At 27.5% G+C, this 18,282-nt stretch overlaps 1 protein-coding gene across 2 annotated transcripts; it reads right to left on the bottom strand.

The window, feature by feature from the left end:
* Nucleotides 1-6,776: 6,776 nt before the first annotated feature.
* LOC111309905 (RING-H2 finger protein ATL7-like) lies at nucleotides 6,777-13,591 on the bottom strand. 2 transcript variants are annotated; one of them, XM_022908919.2, is made up of 3 exons: nucleotides 13,060-13,591; nucleotides 12,055-12,152; nucleotides 6,777-7,485 (listed from the first exon to the last, which is right to left on the bottom strand). In XM_022908919.2, the coding sequence occupies exons 1-3, from the start codon at nucleotides 13,216-13,218 to the stop codon at nucleotides 7,056-7,058; spliced, it is 687 nt and encodes a 228-aa protein (XP_022764654.2). In that variant the 5' UTR covers nucleotides 13,219-13,591; the 3' UTR covers nucleotides 6,777-7,055. The 2 variants fall into 2 exon arrangements, with proteins under 2 accessions (XP_022764654.2, XP_022764655.2); XM_022908920.2 differs by having other exon boundaries at nucleotides 13,299-13,588.
* Nucleotides 13,592-18,282: the final 4,691 nt, after the last annotated feature.

Below are 18,282 nucleotides of genomic sequence, written 5' to 3'. Positions count from 1 at the left end.
CTTCATTTAAAATTACCTTTAAAAAACTAGGTTTTAATTAATAACATAAATGACATATTTTGAAGAACTTATATCAAATAAAATTTTGTTAAAATAATTAATTAAGCTATTTTTATAGCCCAATACATTTTTCCTTTCATAAACAACACTCTAGTAAATCACATTGAAAATTTCCTTTTCTTGAAATCAACAATGCTAAAAGTGAACCCATGAGATCTTGACTTAGTGGCAAGAAGAAGGCTTTAGAACCCTAGGGTTTTAGGTTCAAGTCTCACTGTATATGAGTTTTGTTATAATACAATTTTAGCATTTTTTGAAGTTACAATCATAACTAACAAATATTACATTGATGTAATTAATAGAATAATCAATTATTACATCATAATTAAGTTATAATCATTGAACAATCAACTAACAAAAGTCTAAGAAAAATAATTTTTTCTTTGAATATCAATTTCAACTTTCATTTTCAAATTAAGCTCATGGAAAATTTTCTTTTCTCAGAACTAATAAAGTTAAAGTTCTATTAAGTCCAAGGAAAATAAATTTTCTTTAAGTATCAATTGGATTTGCATTTAAACTTAAATAAGTGATATTTATAGCAAACTTTTTGGTTTGAGAAATATACAAATGTTGTAAGCAAATTTGGTTTAAAAAACATACTTAAAGTTTTAGTCATTTTAAAACAATATTAATTTAAGTCCAACAATCTTCTTTTTTTTATATGACAAAACTTTAAAGCCAAATCAAAAATTAAATCAAAAGTCATTTAGTCAAACAGATAAAAAAATTAAATGTCAAATATTGTGCTTTTGTTCAAAAAACATAGTAATTACCATACCCATAATAAATGTTTATTAAATCAATAGCTATCAAGTCAAATACTGCATTTTTTATTTAAAGAAATGTAGTAAATAATCATAATTATTACATTTCAAGGCCTACAAAATGCAGTATTTTGGTGAAAAAAAATATAAAAAAGTACTCAATTAAAAAAAATTTAAAACAAAAGCAATCCACAATTACTTGATTGTTATACATTGATTTTCATTGAAGTAAAATAGAAAGAAAATATTTTTTATTAAGGTCAAATGTATGACAAAAGTAATTTTTCTCTTGAAATCTTAAAAAACCACAAAGAGAGGCGGGTTTCAAATTTTAAGACTTTAGATATCATTGAAAATCTAAGATTATCTCCAGGAATCTGATACCTCCAAACCAAACGTGAAAATTTGAATACCCAATAACAATATTTTGAGAGAAAATCTCAAATTTCCCCTAACCAAACGCCCCATGAGAATAATTTGTTTTATAAGAACTCCTCTTATTGTTCAAGTAGTGAATCAAAAAAATTTTAAGCAATTTTTAAAAACTCTCTCTTAAACAAAGCTACCTTCCCCTAAAAAAAGTTAGTTTCATAACATATTAGCAGAATGCCCACAATTCAAAGCATACTCTCCTACTAAATATTTAAAAATAATTCATTTATAAGATATATCATTTAAGCACAAATTCCCAAAATAACACAATATGCCAACATAATATACATTTGTTTAAGCTCATATATTCATCTATCAAAGCAATTTTTGTCCATCAAAATATATCTCTCCCTTTTTATTATAGCAAAAAGAAAATTAATTCAAGGCAAAAGGAAAAATATATTGTAAGTTTTAATCGTAAGGGCAAGCGCATAAGTTTATCTAATTCAAGAATTTTAGCACAATGATAACAAAGTCATAATATGAAATTTATAAGCAAAACGATAAAAGAACATTATGCATAATGCTTATAAATCATGTCACATGACCATGTCTTAGATAAAATTTGCTTTGAATGTAAGGTTTTCAAGAAAGAATTTCATCAAAACATTTAGCAATACTCAATAAAAATAAACACTATATATATATATATATTCATGCAAAATTTATACTCTAGAACTTCCCTTGCCTCTTTTATAAGAGAAAAGTGATCAATTTAAGACATAAATAATTTTTGCATGAATGACACAGGTTATATCAAAGATAAGCATATTTTTACATGATAAGCATATCCTTATCCAAAACTTTCAAAAAGCAAACATATCTCGAGCTTAAGAAAAGTTTTTAAATATATCTCAATCAATAATTCTCAAGTGACAAAAGTGATCTTCCATAATCATAGTCTATATATATATATATATATATATATATATAACCCATAAGGTTATAAATAAGTTAATAAGACATGAGTGCCATGACAAATAAAGTTAAAACCACCATACTATATCAATATATGATGGATGCATATTCAAATATATCTTAAATTAATTTAATGTATAATAATGTATCCAATTTAAAAAGATGCTAACATTTAAATTCCAAAAGGTATATGCTACCTCTTAATAATATTTGATATAGTTGTATTTATGTAACGTATAAAACAACAATTAAATGAAATTAAGAACAAAAAAACATCTTCATAACCAAGCTATATTAAATAATAAACTAATTTCTTTACATGCATATAATACACAAAGTTTAAATGTTATATCATTCTACAGAAAGGCATATATGATATCCATAATATTAATTTTATAGATTTTGGAGGAGGGTGGGGAGTCCACGTGGAACCCCAACCTTTCTACAAAATCTACTTTTTATTTACTATTTATTTTTTATTTTATTTTATTTTTATTATATATATTTTGTCAAAAAAAGTAATATAGCTAAAAATTACAAAACAACTTATATCTAATAGATTTCAATTCATCTTGATCCAAGGTAGATTGTTTTTTAAATTCGAGATCAAGTCACATTTTTTTTTAATTAAGATTGGCTAGAAAACAAACTCAAAGTGTTTCATCCCACTCCAGGAATATATAAAGAAATATTTTTATTATTTATTTATATTTTTGTATATTATATTAATAAAATTATTATTTAATGTTTTAATTTAATACATATACGTGACACCTCATTTGGCTTTTTTTTTGTCATTTCCTTTATTTTTTTTAGATTTTAACTTTTTTAATTAAATAAATTTTATAAAAAGGAAAATCAATGGAGATGGGGATGACAAAACAACCCATATTCAACAGATTTCAGTTTGCCTTGATCTATTAAGTATTTTTTTTTAAATCTAGGATCAGATCAAGTTTTTTTTTAAATGGGCTTTGGTTTGGGGCAAGTTTAAGTGTTTCATTCTATCCTGAATATATAAAATATATATGTTATTATTTATTTATTTTTATATTTATTCATATATTATATTAAAAAATTTCTTATTTGATTTTTTAATAAAAACTATATTTATACATAATTAAGATATAATCTATATTAAAAAAATAATATTTTCATGAACATTATACTAAATTAATTTTTTATCAATTTGAGTCAAATACAGGTATATATATGTGAAGGGACGAGATCGGTTATTAATGAATAATAACTCGATGTTGGATCAAAATCGAATTTGGGTTAAATTATTAAAAAATCAAGTCAAAAGTTAAGCTTTTTCCCATTAATGTGACTCATTTTTTTTCATTTTAACTTAGATAATTTTTTTTTTAAGTTTTAAAATTTTTTGTAATTATCTATTTTAGTATTTCTTATTTATGTTTTGAAAGATAAAATATCAATAGAAGTTTTCACTTGGCACTCCATTTGGCCTATTTTTACATGTTTTTGTCTTTTTAACTATTTTAAATAAAATAAATTTTGTAAAAAATTGAATTAATGAAAGTAAAAGTATCCAATCAATTCGTATTTGATGGATTTTTATCCGTCGATCTAATAAAGATGATTTTTTTAATTAAAATTGATTCAGGGTAGGACAATTTTTTCTTCTTCAAAATTGAAGTTTGGTTAAAGGCAGGTTTAGGATGCTCAGCTTATCCCATCCCAATATATATATGTATATATATATATATATATATATATATTTATATATATTTTTTATTATCTATTTAATTAGATTTGGTTAAATGGTCAAAAATGTCCTTGGATTATATTCAAATAATCATTTAAGCCTTTAACATTTTATTACAATCAATTAAATTCTTAATCTTCTATTTTGACTCAATTAAACCATTAAATGGACAGAATCTAATTACTTGGTAAAATTTAATCAACTAACCCTTAAATTATAGTCAATTGAACCCTTAGATGGGTCTTAAAAAGAGGAGTAGAGAAAATTTAGAAGAAAAAGAAAAAGAAAAAAAAATTATTTTATTAATTTTCACATCAAATTTTAATCTATTTTATTTATGTTAGAAGAAATTTTATCTTAGTTGGTAAACTTTAATTGAATGCAAATATATTTTAAAGCATTGATTGATTATAATAATAAAAAAAAGAGCTTGGATAATTTTTTAATTATAGTTAAGGGATTTTTTAACCCTTTAGATATCTTATTTATATATATTATATTAATAACTTTATTATTTAATAAATTTATTTAATAAAGTATTATATTTATATATAATTGAGATGTAATTTATATTAAAAATAATATTTTAATAAAAGTTATATTATTAAATAGATTATAGATTAAATTGGATCGGATGAGAATTATATATATATAATGCAAGACAAAATATATGTACATTTAATAAAAAATATGTATAATTATCTTAAAAGGTATGTACATCAGAGATTGTCATGCATATAGACAAAGATTAAACATATGTACATTTAGTAAAAAAATATGTACAATTTTCTTATAATATATATATATATATATATACATTAGTAGTAATTGTGCATACTTAAAGGTTTTGTGTGGTAATTCATTTTCAACATGATCTTTATATTCTAAAAAAATATATAAAATACTTAAACATTAAGCTCTAAATCTAAGCAATCCTCAAATAGCAAATTAATAAGAAATTTTTATAAAAATATACATTTAGGTATAAAATGCATATGAAATTAGAGTTTTTGTACATTTAACAGGAAATATGTACAACAAGCTTAATATATATATATATATATAGATAATAAATTTGATATTCTAAAATTTGAAATGTACATTAGTATTTGTTATTTACATAATCTTTTGTTTAAAACCTTACAATTTTTTTATAACTATACAAATTCTAATATTTTAAATATTTTCTATTATCTTACTCGTCAACAAACATAAGCTTTAATTTTTACAAATTACATATATTATTTGGTAATTGTGCATTTTTTTACGAATGCACATATATTATTGCGCTAATCACGATTTAACCGTTAAACATTAGGGTTATAAAAGTAATTATAATTTTTTCTTTATAAATTTTAAACATTGATATTTTCTTTTCAAAAGTTATTTCAGATTGTAGTACCAATAAATATTCTTGGTGGATCACCCCAGTTTACAATTCGTTTTTTTTTCTTAGCTTCTTTAGAAGCTTTAACTTTTCTCATTTAACAAAATTATTATTTTGATATTTTTTTTGAAAAAAAAAGAAATAAACCATTAATACTTTATGACAATTTGATTTGGATTCAAAAATTAAATTCTATCTAATTTATCCATTAAAGCATCATTTTTTAATTAAACTCTTATTTTATTTCAAAATCACTAAAATTCTTTAGAAAATAAAATTTTAGTTAAACAAATATAGTTCTTTAAAAACTTAATTAAACAAAAATAATACTTTAAAGGCTTAAATAGATACAATAGAAGAATAACGGTCTGTTTAAAAAATTTGGAAAAATTTAAGATCAAGGACAGTAAGTAAGGCTTCATAACATTTTTTTTTCCAATTTTTCCCATTGCAGAATTTTGCATAGTGGGCAAGGATCCCCCAAAAAATCAAAGTAAAAATAAAACAAAACACCTTGACAGTGAAAACTCTCTTGCTTATCATGTTCCAATGATTCTAGTGCCCCACAATAAAAAAAAAAAAAAAAAAAAAAAAACATTTTCGGTGATGTGATCGAATAAACTTTTTTTTTTTCTTTCATGTTTGATGCCAATCTTTCTTTTTTTTTTTTCTTGTTTCTTTTTCGTTCTTTTTTCGCCATCATTTAATTAGGCTTAAAAATTTTATTCAGAAACGGTTTGCTTTACCTCTTACATGTGAATAGTGATCTATGTTTCTTAAAGCTTAATAATTACAAAGACGTGTGTTTATCAGCTTGAGAGTTTGCTTTGCTTTATATGGGACGGGCCAGAAAACTCAAATTTTGTTATGCACTTTTGCTGACAAAGGCAAGGCAAGTTGGCAAGCATTATAGACGTGCAACTGCAAACCCATAAAATGAGATAATCTAGCAATAACTGAAGCTTACTAGAATATGAGCTGACAAGATTGCCCAAAGCAAAGGGCAAGATTTGCATGACATAGTCAATCTGCAATTTTGGCAGAAATTGAAATCTAAGCAAAGATCATAGACCCACCCACCAAATGCACATAATAAAGTTTATTCGAATTCAAAATATACATCCAAACTCAATCCAACTCAATTTAATTAAGAAAAATCATCAACTCAATTTCATTCAATTTAAACCCAAATTTACCCAATTAATGACATATTTGATTATCTAAATTCAAACAATCTGAAAAACTAATTCAATATTATTCAAAATTAATTTTATTTTTATTTTAAAACTCTAATTCATACCTAAATTAAAATAATTTAAATCAATAATGCAATCTTAAATAATCTAAGCACCAAACCCGAAATGATCCGACCCAACCCAAACTCAATGCGAATTGACATAGAGTAGCAGGCACGGAGAAAACAAATAAAGAATTCATGCACACAAATATAAAACACAACGAGGCCTGTCGGGAGATAGAGAGAGAGAGAGCAACCACCTCATTCACCAATATAGACTAATGCTAGTTTTACAACTGAGCTAACAAAACTGCCAGAGTGCCAGAAACTAGCCACCGTTGAAAGGAGGAAAAGGATACGAAGACAAAAAACATTTGACATATTTACACTACGCTACAAAATGGAAAATAATTCACTTACCATGCAGGAGCTCTAGTGGAATCTTTGCTTCCAAATTCTGCTGGATACATCAACAAACAATACATCTCAATAAACTCAACTCGCATTCTTAAAGACCAACATAATTCAAAGGTTTGAAGGGCTTTCTACATGTTTGTTTCTTGAGTCTTTAATGGTCCGATAATCTTCAGTTGTTGGGGACATGTTCTCCCCTGCTTCTGGTCCAATGCCCCTAGTTATGAAAGAGTTCTCTTGAATTCGGTCCATCTCACGGTTATCATGGGTTCTCGACGGAAAGCCTTGCCCTCTCAACAAACAGTTGTAAGAATGTGAATTCAAAGACTCCATGCCAAAATGAGATCGGTTGGCTGAACTGAACAATGGTTGCATCAAGCGCTTCTTCTCAGGAAATTCACGCAGTGATATTCGGCAAACAGGGCATGTGGAATGCTGTTGTAGCCACATATCTATGCATTTTACATGGAAAGAGTGCCCACAATAAGGGAGGATTCGCAAGACATCATTACCATGGTATTCAGAAAGGCAAACTGTGCACCTGCCACGCATAGCAATTAACAGACCATAAGCAATTTTACTGACAAGAAAATATGTAAACAATTCTAAAAACACAAAGTCCTGATGAAATAAATAAGAATTACTGATCTTCCCTTAACTTCAGAATATTTAAAAGCAAAACACCTATTCATAGTGAGAGGAGATTCAGATACTAAAATCAACCAAGAAGTGATTACAAAAAACAGAAATTACAAGATAGTTGCAGAATTACAGAAATATATCTGTAGTAGGGAATCGTCATGTTAGATTATCAAAAGAATCATGAAGCAAAATGATTCCTCAATTATAAGATTCAAAGTTTTGCTCATGAGACACCTTTAAGGCATGACAAGATCCATTTTTATCGCAGACACAGTAAAAGCTCCATCAATACCTAACACAAAACCTAAAGCCAGAAATATGGCATGTGTATTTTGACAATTCTATGCATACAACAAAGAATTTAAGTGCAGTCATGATTTTGTTGGAATTAAATCTTTTTTTTTTTTTAACTTTAGATTGAAATAGAGTTTGGATAAATCACCAATTAGATGTTCCACTAGATCCACTCATGTGGCATGGGATAGGAAAGAGGAGGAAATAGAAAACTTATTGAAATCAGACAGAAGGGAAGAAACAAAGTAAACTGACAGAAACAGAAAGAACATGCAAGGGAAAGACAGAACCAAGATGGACATATCATCAATAGTATCTCCAACATCCAAATGCCACTAGAAATTTAAATATAACAAAACTATAAAATAAAATCTTGAACCGTCAATCCTTCAATTAGCTTCTATTTGCAACGGATCATCATTAGTATATATACTTAAAATCAGGTCAAGACTAAGTTTTAGTTGCAAAGGTTGTATATCGTGTCACAGGACCAATGGTAAGTTATGTATCAAACAAAAGAGAGCTTAGACAAAAAAAAAAAAAGACATCCCAACTTTATACTGGGCAGAGCTTATCAATTAATTATACCAACTAAAATTCCAGCTGTGAGGAAAAGATGAAGTATCACTGCCAGATCTAACATGCAGAAAAAGTTTACAGCTGAAGTTGATTACCAAAGTAATAAAGAAATCAAATATGGTGAAAATAATACATATAGGGTTATCTTGGGCTGCTTCTTAGAAATGGCTGATATTTATCTTTCAAGTTATCTATGTTTGTTATGAAATTCATGGAATAGTCTTAGTGCTGTACTTATAAATCACACATTTGGATGTTTCTTTTTGGAAGGTTACAACCACACAAAAGGTGCCAGGGTAGATACCGAATAAATTATTTGTCCATGAATCTCACCACCCAACCCCCCCTTCCCCCTGACGAAAATGAAAACATAAGAGGTGATTTGGTAGGATAAATTGCATGGGAGATGCAAAGAGGCAGGTCCTTACTAGAAGAGGCAAAATCTGACTGAACCCAAAAAACTGCCCAAACTGACCGAGACCAAACCCTATTCAATCCGGATTGACTACAAAAAGTCAAGGACCCAAATCTGAAGAAAAAAGAACCAGAAAAATTCCAAACCTGAAACAACCCAAACCTAAGACCAATCCAATCCAAAACCCATAAAACCCTGCTTTTTAAGCCCAAAAAATTCGAATTGTGATTTAACTAGAGAGTGACCAAACCCAAAACAAACTAAACCCGATATTGACCAAACCTGAAATGGCCCAAATCTGAAATGGTCCAAACCTAAAATGACCAAAACCATTATGGTCTAAACCTGAAATAGGCCAAATTTGAAATGTTTCAAACCAGAAATTATCTAAATCCGATACAATCCAAACTTAGTTAATCCGAATTCAGAATAACTCAAATCTGTAGACAGAATAGCCCAATTGCACGCAATTTCCACCTCTATTCCTTACCCAATCATTTCAGATTTAATGGAAGCAAAATAAATAAACAACAATCCTCCACTATTTTTTTTTTTTTTAATTTTTATGGAACAACTAACATCCACTTTAAAAGACAAGTGGGGGCATCTTTTATCCATTAAAAGTGGAGAATGCCCTTGGTCAACCTATAGTGAGCTTAGCTTTTATTGTTATGCATAAATTCTTGAAACCATATTTGTTGTTTAATGATAGGTCTACGTATAAAAAGAGTGTCATAAGAAAGGAAAAGTTTTTCTAGAATATGCTCTATACTGCACCTTTCACCTTTTGTTGAATGATGCTAGCTCTTCCTAAAACATCAAAGGGCTATTAAATGCAAAAATTGCCTACCCTTTAGGGTGCCAAAATTCATATTTTAACTAAATTTATCAATTAAGAAACCAGAAGTTTGGCTGTCAAAAAAGATGGAAACCAAAATTTGCTCAGTGGTTAATCCGAACAACATTTTTCCAAGCAGTGGGAAAAAAAAGTGTGCAACTCAAGAATTACACCGGTAATTGCAAGGAAAGCATATTCCCTCTTTTTTGCCTACAACCTCTGACAAGTTTTTATCTACTAGTCTTTTGTTGAACACTTCCAATGAAGGATCAATGTCGGCTACAGTCATTAAAATGCTAGAAGGATCAAATCAAGTTTGAAAATATGGCATGTCTACAGCACACAAAGTAAAAATGACAGAACATAGGAAATCCAGGTCCAGCAAAACTGGGTAAGTCCAATTTTTCAAACATATTTCTACGGTGGCAAGGGTTTAAAGTCTTACTTGCACTTGCAAACTCTACATTGGGGAATTTAAAGAGCAGGCTGAAGATTAACACTTTGTGTGTGCGTATAGCATTGAGAAAAGATGCCAACAACATTCCCTTTCTACGCATTCCACATAAATTTAAGAAAAAAGAAATGTTATGTATCAGAATTTTTGACTCAACAAATTAAAAGGCCTTGACCTTTTTCTTTTTTTTGCCCACATGTAAAAGGCCTTGACTTAATGAGCTTTAATCTTCTTTCTAACCGTAATGCGCCATGGCATCAGCAATTGGTTAATGAGGCAAATAATGACAGGCCATAGCTCATGCTTACATCTTCAGAACATGTAACCAGCCATAAAAATTTTAATAAAAAAACATGGATTTGGTTCAAGCACAGAAAACTTTAGCTAACTTCAGAAATCTTGCCATAGCATAGAGGAGAGATATTAGTTTGAAACAGTAAATATTAAAGGACAGGAAAAAAAAATCTGTGTTTTACTATTAGTTTTTGGTTATAGGGTATTGAGACTAAGATTTGAATTTTTAGTGTTGATATTTCTCCATTTGGTTCTCTCTTTCTTTACAAATTTCCTCAATTTCACCCTAAATTTCATGTTCCTTATATCCCTGATCTCTATTTATTATTTTCCCTGGTGTGCATCAGGTGTACAATGTATGAGACACATAATATCATGTTCAGGCTGACAAGTGATTCTGTGGTTTTCAGACATTTGACACAGGAGAAATTTTATGCATGAGAAAAAAGTATTCCAGAAATTTAGTCGGACAAGAACCTTTGTATTATCTAAGGACACTGCATCAAAGATCAAACCACATTGAAGGTAGACAAAACCCAAAAGGAAAATGTCATTTTTTATGTCCACAGTGGAATTATGCACTTGACATTACTGACAGCTAAAGTGAAATTAGATCACCAGATAAATAAATTTGCGCAAACAACTATGGACTTTAGAAACCGACTGAAGGTTTAAAGCCAGTAACACATGTTCCTTCTTTTCTCTTAATGTCTGTTTGGCAAGCTGCCATAAGCATTCACATTAGAACCAACTATGACAAAGAAAAATTAGCAACTAAGCAATATATTAAAAGAAACAACTTGTATCTATGACGCAGACCCACCAAACCATACAGCATCTATATGCTGCTTGGTAAAAGGAAGACCATTAGACAGGCAAATGTTAAAAGAAAGACATAACTAGAGAAAAAATAAACTAGCACTGGCTTTAGGCTCCTTAGACCTGACTTCAAATTATTAATAATAATAATAATAATAATAATAATAATAATAATAATAATAATAATAATAATAATAAAAAGACCAAATCTTGTTAGACCAGACAATCAGTTGAAACTAAAATTTCTAAACATCTCAGGCTGTTTGAGATTACATCTATTTTCTTCATTGTGCAATGCATTTCACCATAAAATGCATCATTATAGTATCAAATATGGACAATGTTGACAATTTCCTAGATATTCATATTATTTATAAATATACACTCAAGATTTCAGCTATCCCTCATCTCAATTCATCTTCCTCCATTTACATTCTGTCTTCCATTATAGATATCTAATCGATTGTCATCACATTTGAGACCTGATGTATGCTTCATGACTTTAAAGCAAAATCTTTCAATTTTCCATACTGCTTCGTTAGGCATTACACTCAGTAGTAATTTAAGCTCACAAATCCACAGGGATGATGCAAATGGTGCCACTATGAATAGAAAAATCAACACTGAAAATTGGTTACTCTCCTGCAAATCCTAAGCATCTAACACTCTTCTCGTGACAAAAGTTAAAGAAATTTGTCTACATGCTAAGTAAAATGTTATGGGATAAAGCAAGACGTAGTAAGTTCTGAAATTAAGAAAGGTTCAGAAAACATACTGAGCATCTTCTGTAGATGAGAAGCACTCATCACTGTACTTCTTGGTCGGAAAGTTGGCAACAACGACAGGCTCAAGACCATGTAAACCCCGTTCAAGCTGCACGATCCAAAATTCACCACTTCACCATCAATAAGGAATAAGGATCACTCCATAAAGGATGAATGGGGTTACCAAAAAAGGAAAAATATGAAAATGACTCAAATTTAATGTTGACTTTATATTTTCTTCTCCGTGTGGTAGTTCTAACAGAAAGTGTTCGTGTCATGTACTGATACCCACTGATATACCTAAAATGACTAACCTTTTCTCCTCTTTCTTTTCTTTTATCTTGTAATTTTTAGTTAACATATCAACAAAGGCGTTAAAGCATAAAAGCCAAAATCCTTCACAACAAAGACATTACTTGGCAGAAATTTAAAGAAAGAAATTCTGCGACTCAAACCTCATAGTTTCTTCTGTAAACTCTCCCCCCCCCCCCCAAAAAAAAAAAAAAAAACCTAAAACTAAAATTGTGTGGAACCCATTTTAGAAGTTTAAATGCAGATTTCAGTTAAAAATTCCTGAAAGGGAAAAAACAGAATTGATACTGAAAGCAGCTGGATCCTAACAGGATGTACCAAACACCACTTCAAAAAGAACAAATCCAATTCCCAATTTCTAGTAAAAATGGTTTAAAAACTTCTCTTCAGTACCCACGAACCCATTCCTTCACTACGAATGCTGAATACCCAATAATAATCTGATTCCAAATATTAAAAAACAAAAAAAAAAAAAAATGCCCAGCTATGAAAAATTAAAAAAAAAAAAAAACTATCAAGAAAAAACGTGTTCAGAAAACCATTGCTTTCCATCAGTAACGCTGAACACCCAAAAAAAAAACAGATTTGGTAATAAAACTAAAAAGACCAACACAAACAGAGTAGAACCCAGTTCTGGAAATTTAAGAAATAAGACAAAAAGGCAGACAACTTTTCTAAACTAAAAAAAAAAAAAAAACACTTACTATACTAAGATCAGATCTTGAAGCAATAGGAAAGGATCTCCGAGAAGCATTGAGCTGAATCCGAGCACAAACCAAACGTGTACAAACAAACACTATGAACATAATACTTACTGTGAATCCTATTACTGTCATCACCAAATTTATCCCTGCTGATATCATTTTTTTCTTATGTCCTAACTCTTTATCTCCTAAACAAAACAAAAAACCTTCTTTAACAAAAAAAAAAATCAACTTCTTACGTTTATTACAACCGGTAGGAACAAAAGTAAAGCAATTCTAAGACAGCTCATTTTCAGTTTCCACTGTCTGAAGATGTGCTTGAAGGCTTTAGTTTGAGTGGCAATGGATTTTTACTGAACGAAGAGAAGGAGTTTGAGGTTTGGCGACTGTTTCATTGTTGGAAAGAAAGGGGAATCCATGAGGAAGAAAAGGAAAAACTTTGTTGGGGTAGAGTCATAGCAGAGGGAGATTGGTATGAGAGATTATGATATTATAGATCTAAATCTAAGTGCAATTTGGCGAATAAACAAACAGAAGCTGCTCCAAATACAACAGGTGGCTGTCTGCCATTTATTTATTTATTTATTATTTATGATTTTACTTGCGACCATTAAAAGTGTAATGCTATCAGCGTCTGCAGCACGTCAATTTTTTCATTTTCTTAATTTTGTTAATGGTCTTTTGGCAGTATATACTACTAATTTTTAATCAATAATTACGCAAACAAGTCCAAATTAACTATCGATTCATAATATAAAAGTAATCTTCAAATGATAAAGTAGAAAGATTGTTCAATTGAGCTCTAATAAAGAGATAAATGTCACTTAATAATTAAATTTTCAATTAATTTTTTAAATATACCATATATTAAAGTTAGCTGCATAATAAATTTTAAATTTATAAAAGGTGATTTGAGCATTTATGAATTTTAAGTTAAATGTTGGGGCTCATTTAGACAAGCTTAAAACTCAAATCCAAAATCAAAAAGTGATTTTTTTTTTATTTATAAGTATAATTTTTTATCATTATGTTGTATTTTTTTTTTTATTTGTGAGGTATAATCTTATTATATATTTGTGAGGTATAATAAAAAAAAATAATTAAAAACTATAAATTTTGTATTGTTCTTATTTTTCTTTGTTTTCACAAAAAAAATTTAGAATATATGATAAATTAAAAAGATTATGCAATTGATAAATAATTTTCAAAAATCACAAAACTTCAATATAACATGAAAAGTTAATAACAAAAAATAATAATCATAACATATTAAATATTATACTTCATTTCTTAAACTTTTAATATTTTATGTTTATTAAAATTTTTTTATTATTTTATATTAAAATGATAATAAATATATTAAAAATAAAATAATCGATTAAAAATATCAATAGGAGCATAGTGGGGGTCAAATTCTAGTTCTCTTCTAAAGTAGTACTACTTATTCCTATAACTTTAACTTATTTCATTTTTTGCTTTCAAAAAAGTAATTTTAACTTATCATATCAATTATTTTATAATTTTAACGATAAACATTTATTTGGATAAATAATGAAATTGAATAAAATAATGATATAAAGTCAATAAGATTAGTTACTTAAATATGAGATTGAAATTGCAATGGTGAAATTAATATCAATGTTAATAAAAAGATGTATTTGTTAAACATAGTGATGATAGTAAATTGTAAGTAAAAAAAATAATTGAAAATAAAAAGATAACAATTAAAGGCACTAATAAATTATTTTCATGTATTTTTAATTTTATTTAACATTTAAAATCTTAAAAATTTTTGACACATATTATATTTATATATGAAATTTAATCATAATCATATTATATATTTAATTTGTTCAATTTTTTTACTTATTTATATAATCATATATTTTTATATTTGTATTTATGTACTTTTAATGTTGTAGTTATTTATTTATATATGTATTAATTATATATAAAATTAATTTATGCAATTAATTATATATATTTATTTGTGTATTTATACAAAAATTTTCAGTCAATTTTCGAATTGAAAGAATATAGATGGGTTTTGGTAGATATATATTGGCTATTTGAGTAAAAAAATTTCTATGCTTTTAGTTTCGATTTTAATGTTTGAAGAGTAATGAAGGGACTTGTGGTTTGGAAGAGTTGATGTCTGTGTAGGAGGTAAAAGAAAATGAATAAAAAAAATAATAGAAATAAATTTAATAGTGAATTTTTTTTTATTGTTATTATTTTGGAATTGAATCAATTGATATTCTAGAACAGGGGGTTTGCCGTTTATGCTATGGAAATCGTATTTTGGAATCGATTTTTTTTTTTATTTTGATTTAAGAGTTTAATTTGATGCTTTGAATATTGTTTGTGATTTAACAGTTCTTGGTGCTTTGGATATAAATATAGTATTTTTATTGCTAATTTTTTTGTGAAATTTGATGATTTTGATTTCATTAGAATTCTGAGGTTTGGATTTTACTTTTGTTTTAATTTTAAAATTATTTTAAAATGCTTTTGTTTTGGGTAAAAACAGTAAAAATCTTTATTTTTTTATAAAAAAGAAATTGGTGTCAAAATGACGCCGCTTCATAGTATATTATTATAAAAATTCCGTATCATATTTTTTTAATTTTGAAATTATTCAAAAATTTATCAATTTAACGAAAAACATGTTAGTAAAATCAATATCATATCACCAATCTTAAGAAAAATTTAATATTATTAACTATTGGACCATCATAACAAATTATTAAAATAAAAAAATTTCAATTTGTATGAATTAAAATAAAGATATTAAATTTCAAATTTTACTTAAATACATAAATTAATTGCATTTTTTATTATGTAATTATATAAATTTATGCATTACTTTAATTAATTAATTAATTAAAAATCTATAAATAAAAAATTGAAAAAAAAAAAACAAAATAAAGATTCAATCACTGACCATGGTTGCACCATGATGGAAATGGCTCCATCGTGCAAGAACCATGATATCCAAATGGTTACCCATTATAGTTAGGGGTCCTAATTGCATTACACTAGACTAACAAAACATTCAAAATTTCAAATGAAACCTAATTGAAAGTTAGCTACACGAAATACCGTGCAAAGATGGAAAAAGAAAAATAAATAAGAAACAAAGTAAATATAAATTTTTTGTATTCAAATTGTTCGTGTTTTCTCTTTTATTATTTAATAATATTTATATTTTTTATAAAAATAATTTTAATAAATGAATATAAATTTTAAAATAAAATACATTAATAATCACTCAATTATATGCATGTTTTTAAAATAATAATTAAACTATTAAAATTTTTTATTTAATCACTAATATTTGAATAAATTTTTCTTTGTCATTCAACTATTAATTTCTTATAAAACGCTGATGGAAGATGCCCGTATAATATTAATGACCACATGACATATTCACGTCATTAAAACTATCACTAATTAAAAATGATGTGACACTAAAAAAAATAAAATAATTTTTAAAAATAAAAATATATTTTCCTCTTTCTGCTTCCTCTGTTATGCAATTCAATTCAACGCAGATAGCCAGATCTGTTACCGGCGGGCAACAGTGAAAACCAAAGAACAATATTTGGATTGTACAATTTGACCCATACAATAATGCCTTCTTTGGAAGACTCTTGTCATGGAAGCCCCGTACATTTAATTTATTGAAAACATGTACGATCCAATCTTTGACGAAACTTATACCTAATGAGCATGCATGGAACAAAAGCCTGCCAAAATAAACCATTGTAAAAGCTTCGTATTCGAGAACCATTTTCTCGAACTTCACTTGAAGGCAACGTAGAAAGCTAAATCTATGAATAACTATTCCAATCCTTCCTCAAACCCAACATCATTCCCTTTGAGGGAAAAAAATTAAAAATTAAAAAAATAGAAGAAAAGGTTTTGTTTAAGGTGTTTCAAAGGGTTTTGGGACTCGAGATTTGAAAGAGAGGAAAGCTAAAATGAGGGCATAGACATATTAAGCTGTAGTGTCCTTTGAAATGACGAAAGTTGGTTTTTTTTTTTAAAGGTTTTAGTAAGGGTGAGCGGTTTAAATCGATTTAAAATTAATCATTGAATTAAATCGATTCACTTTTTTTATTTAATCGATTTAAGGAGCAGTTTAGATAATTTAATCAGTCAGTTTATGATTTTGAATCTTACAAATTAAATAAAAAAAATTGATTTTTAATAATTAAATATTTAATAGAAATATCCACTTATCCTTACCTAATACCCATTTATGAAACCTAAAATCTAAAATCTCTATGCGACTATTCCCATTTCCTCAGTTTCTCTCCCTCACACCTCTCTCAATTCTTATTATCACTTAAGTTTCTTTTCTCTTTTATTTTCTCTCTCTTTATCGAGATTTAAACTCCAAAGCACCTAAACCTTTGTCCTTATAATTTCTAGGGTTTGTACTTTCTTCTTCACTAATCTACACTTGGCTCTCCTAATACTTCACGAACGCCAAAAACTATTAAGATTCTTTTTTTTTTTCAATTTTTCTTTTGATTGGTTCTTGGAAAATGCTTTTGCTTTGTCCAATCATGCAATTGTTTTTACCTTAGTTGCAACTCGTTTTTTTAGGTAAAAGTTAAAATTTCTTTTCCTGGATGTGAAATTTTAAATATCTCTAAGGAAAAAAGATAAAACTTTGAATATTTTTTAGTTGCATTAGTTTTTTTAACTTGTATGTAGATGTTATCCGTTTATTTATTTTCAATCTCTTGCTGATAATTTTAGACTTGTGATTTGTTTAGTGTATTTTAGTCATGGTCATTTACAAGTCTTTTGATATTTTTGTCATGGCTGTTAGTTATTGAATAGGATGCTCTTGTTTCTGGAGATTAAGCAAGGTGGTTTTGCTAATTTGTTGTTTTTAATGTCGTTATGGATGGTGTAAAGGTTTCTAAAAAGAAGATAAGCTTTAAAAAGAAGATAATTTGATTTTTATATAAATTAAATCGGTTAAGTTAATTTTTGAAATTTTAAAATCGAATTAGCCAAACTAACCATTTGCTCTATCTTAAGTTTTAGGCTGTGGCTTTTAATTCTAAATCTAGGCTTTTTGGGACTTATTTAGTATAAACTAATTAGATAAAAGTGATTAGGAGATTAAGAGAAGTTTTTTAGGATTTTTGGGAACTTTTTCGACATCAATGAACAATAGCAAGATGGTGGCAATGATGGCCGACA

Source organism: Durio zibethinus, chromosome 19, assembly GCF_047325235.1.
Source record: "Durio zibethinus cultivar Kanyao isolate XHJ-2024 chromosome 19, ASM4732523v1, whole genome shotgun sequence".
Classification (NCBI taxonomy): Eukaryota; Viridiplantae; Streptophyta; class Magnoliopsida; order Malvales; family Malvaceae; genus Durio; species Durio zibethinus.
Note: the sequence above shows the minus strand (reverse complement) of the source record. Positions and strands in the feature narration are given on the sequence as shown.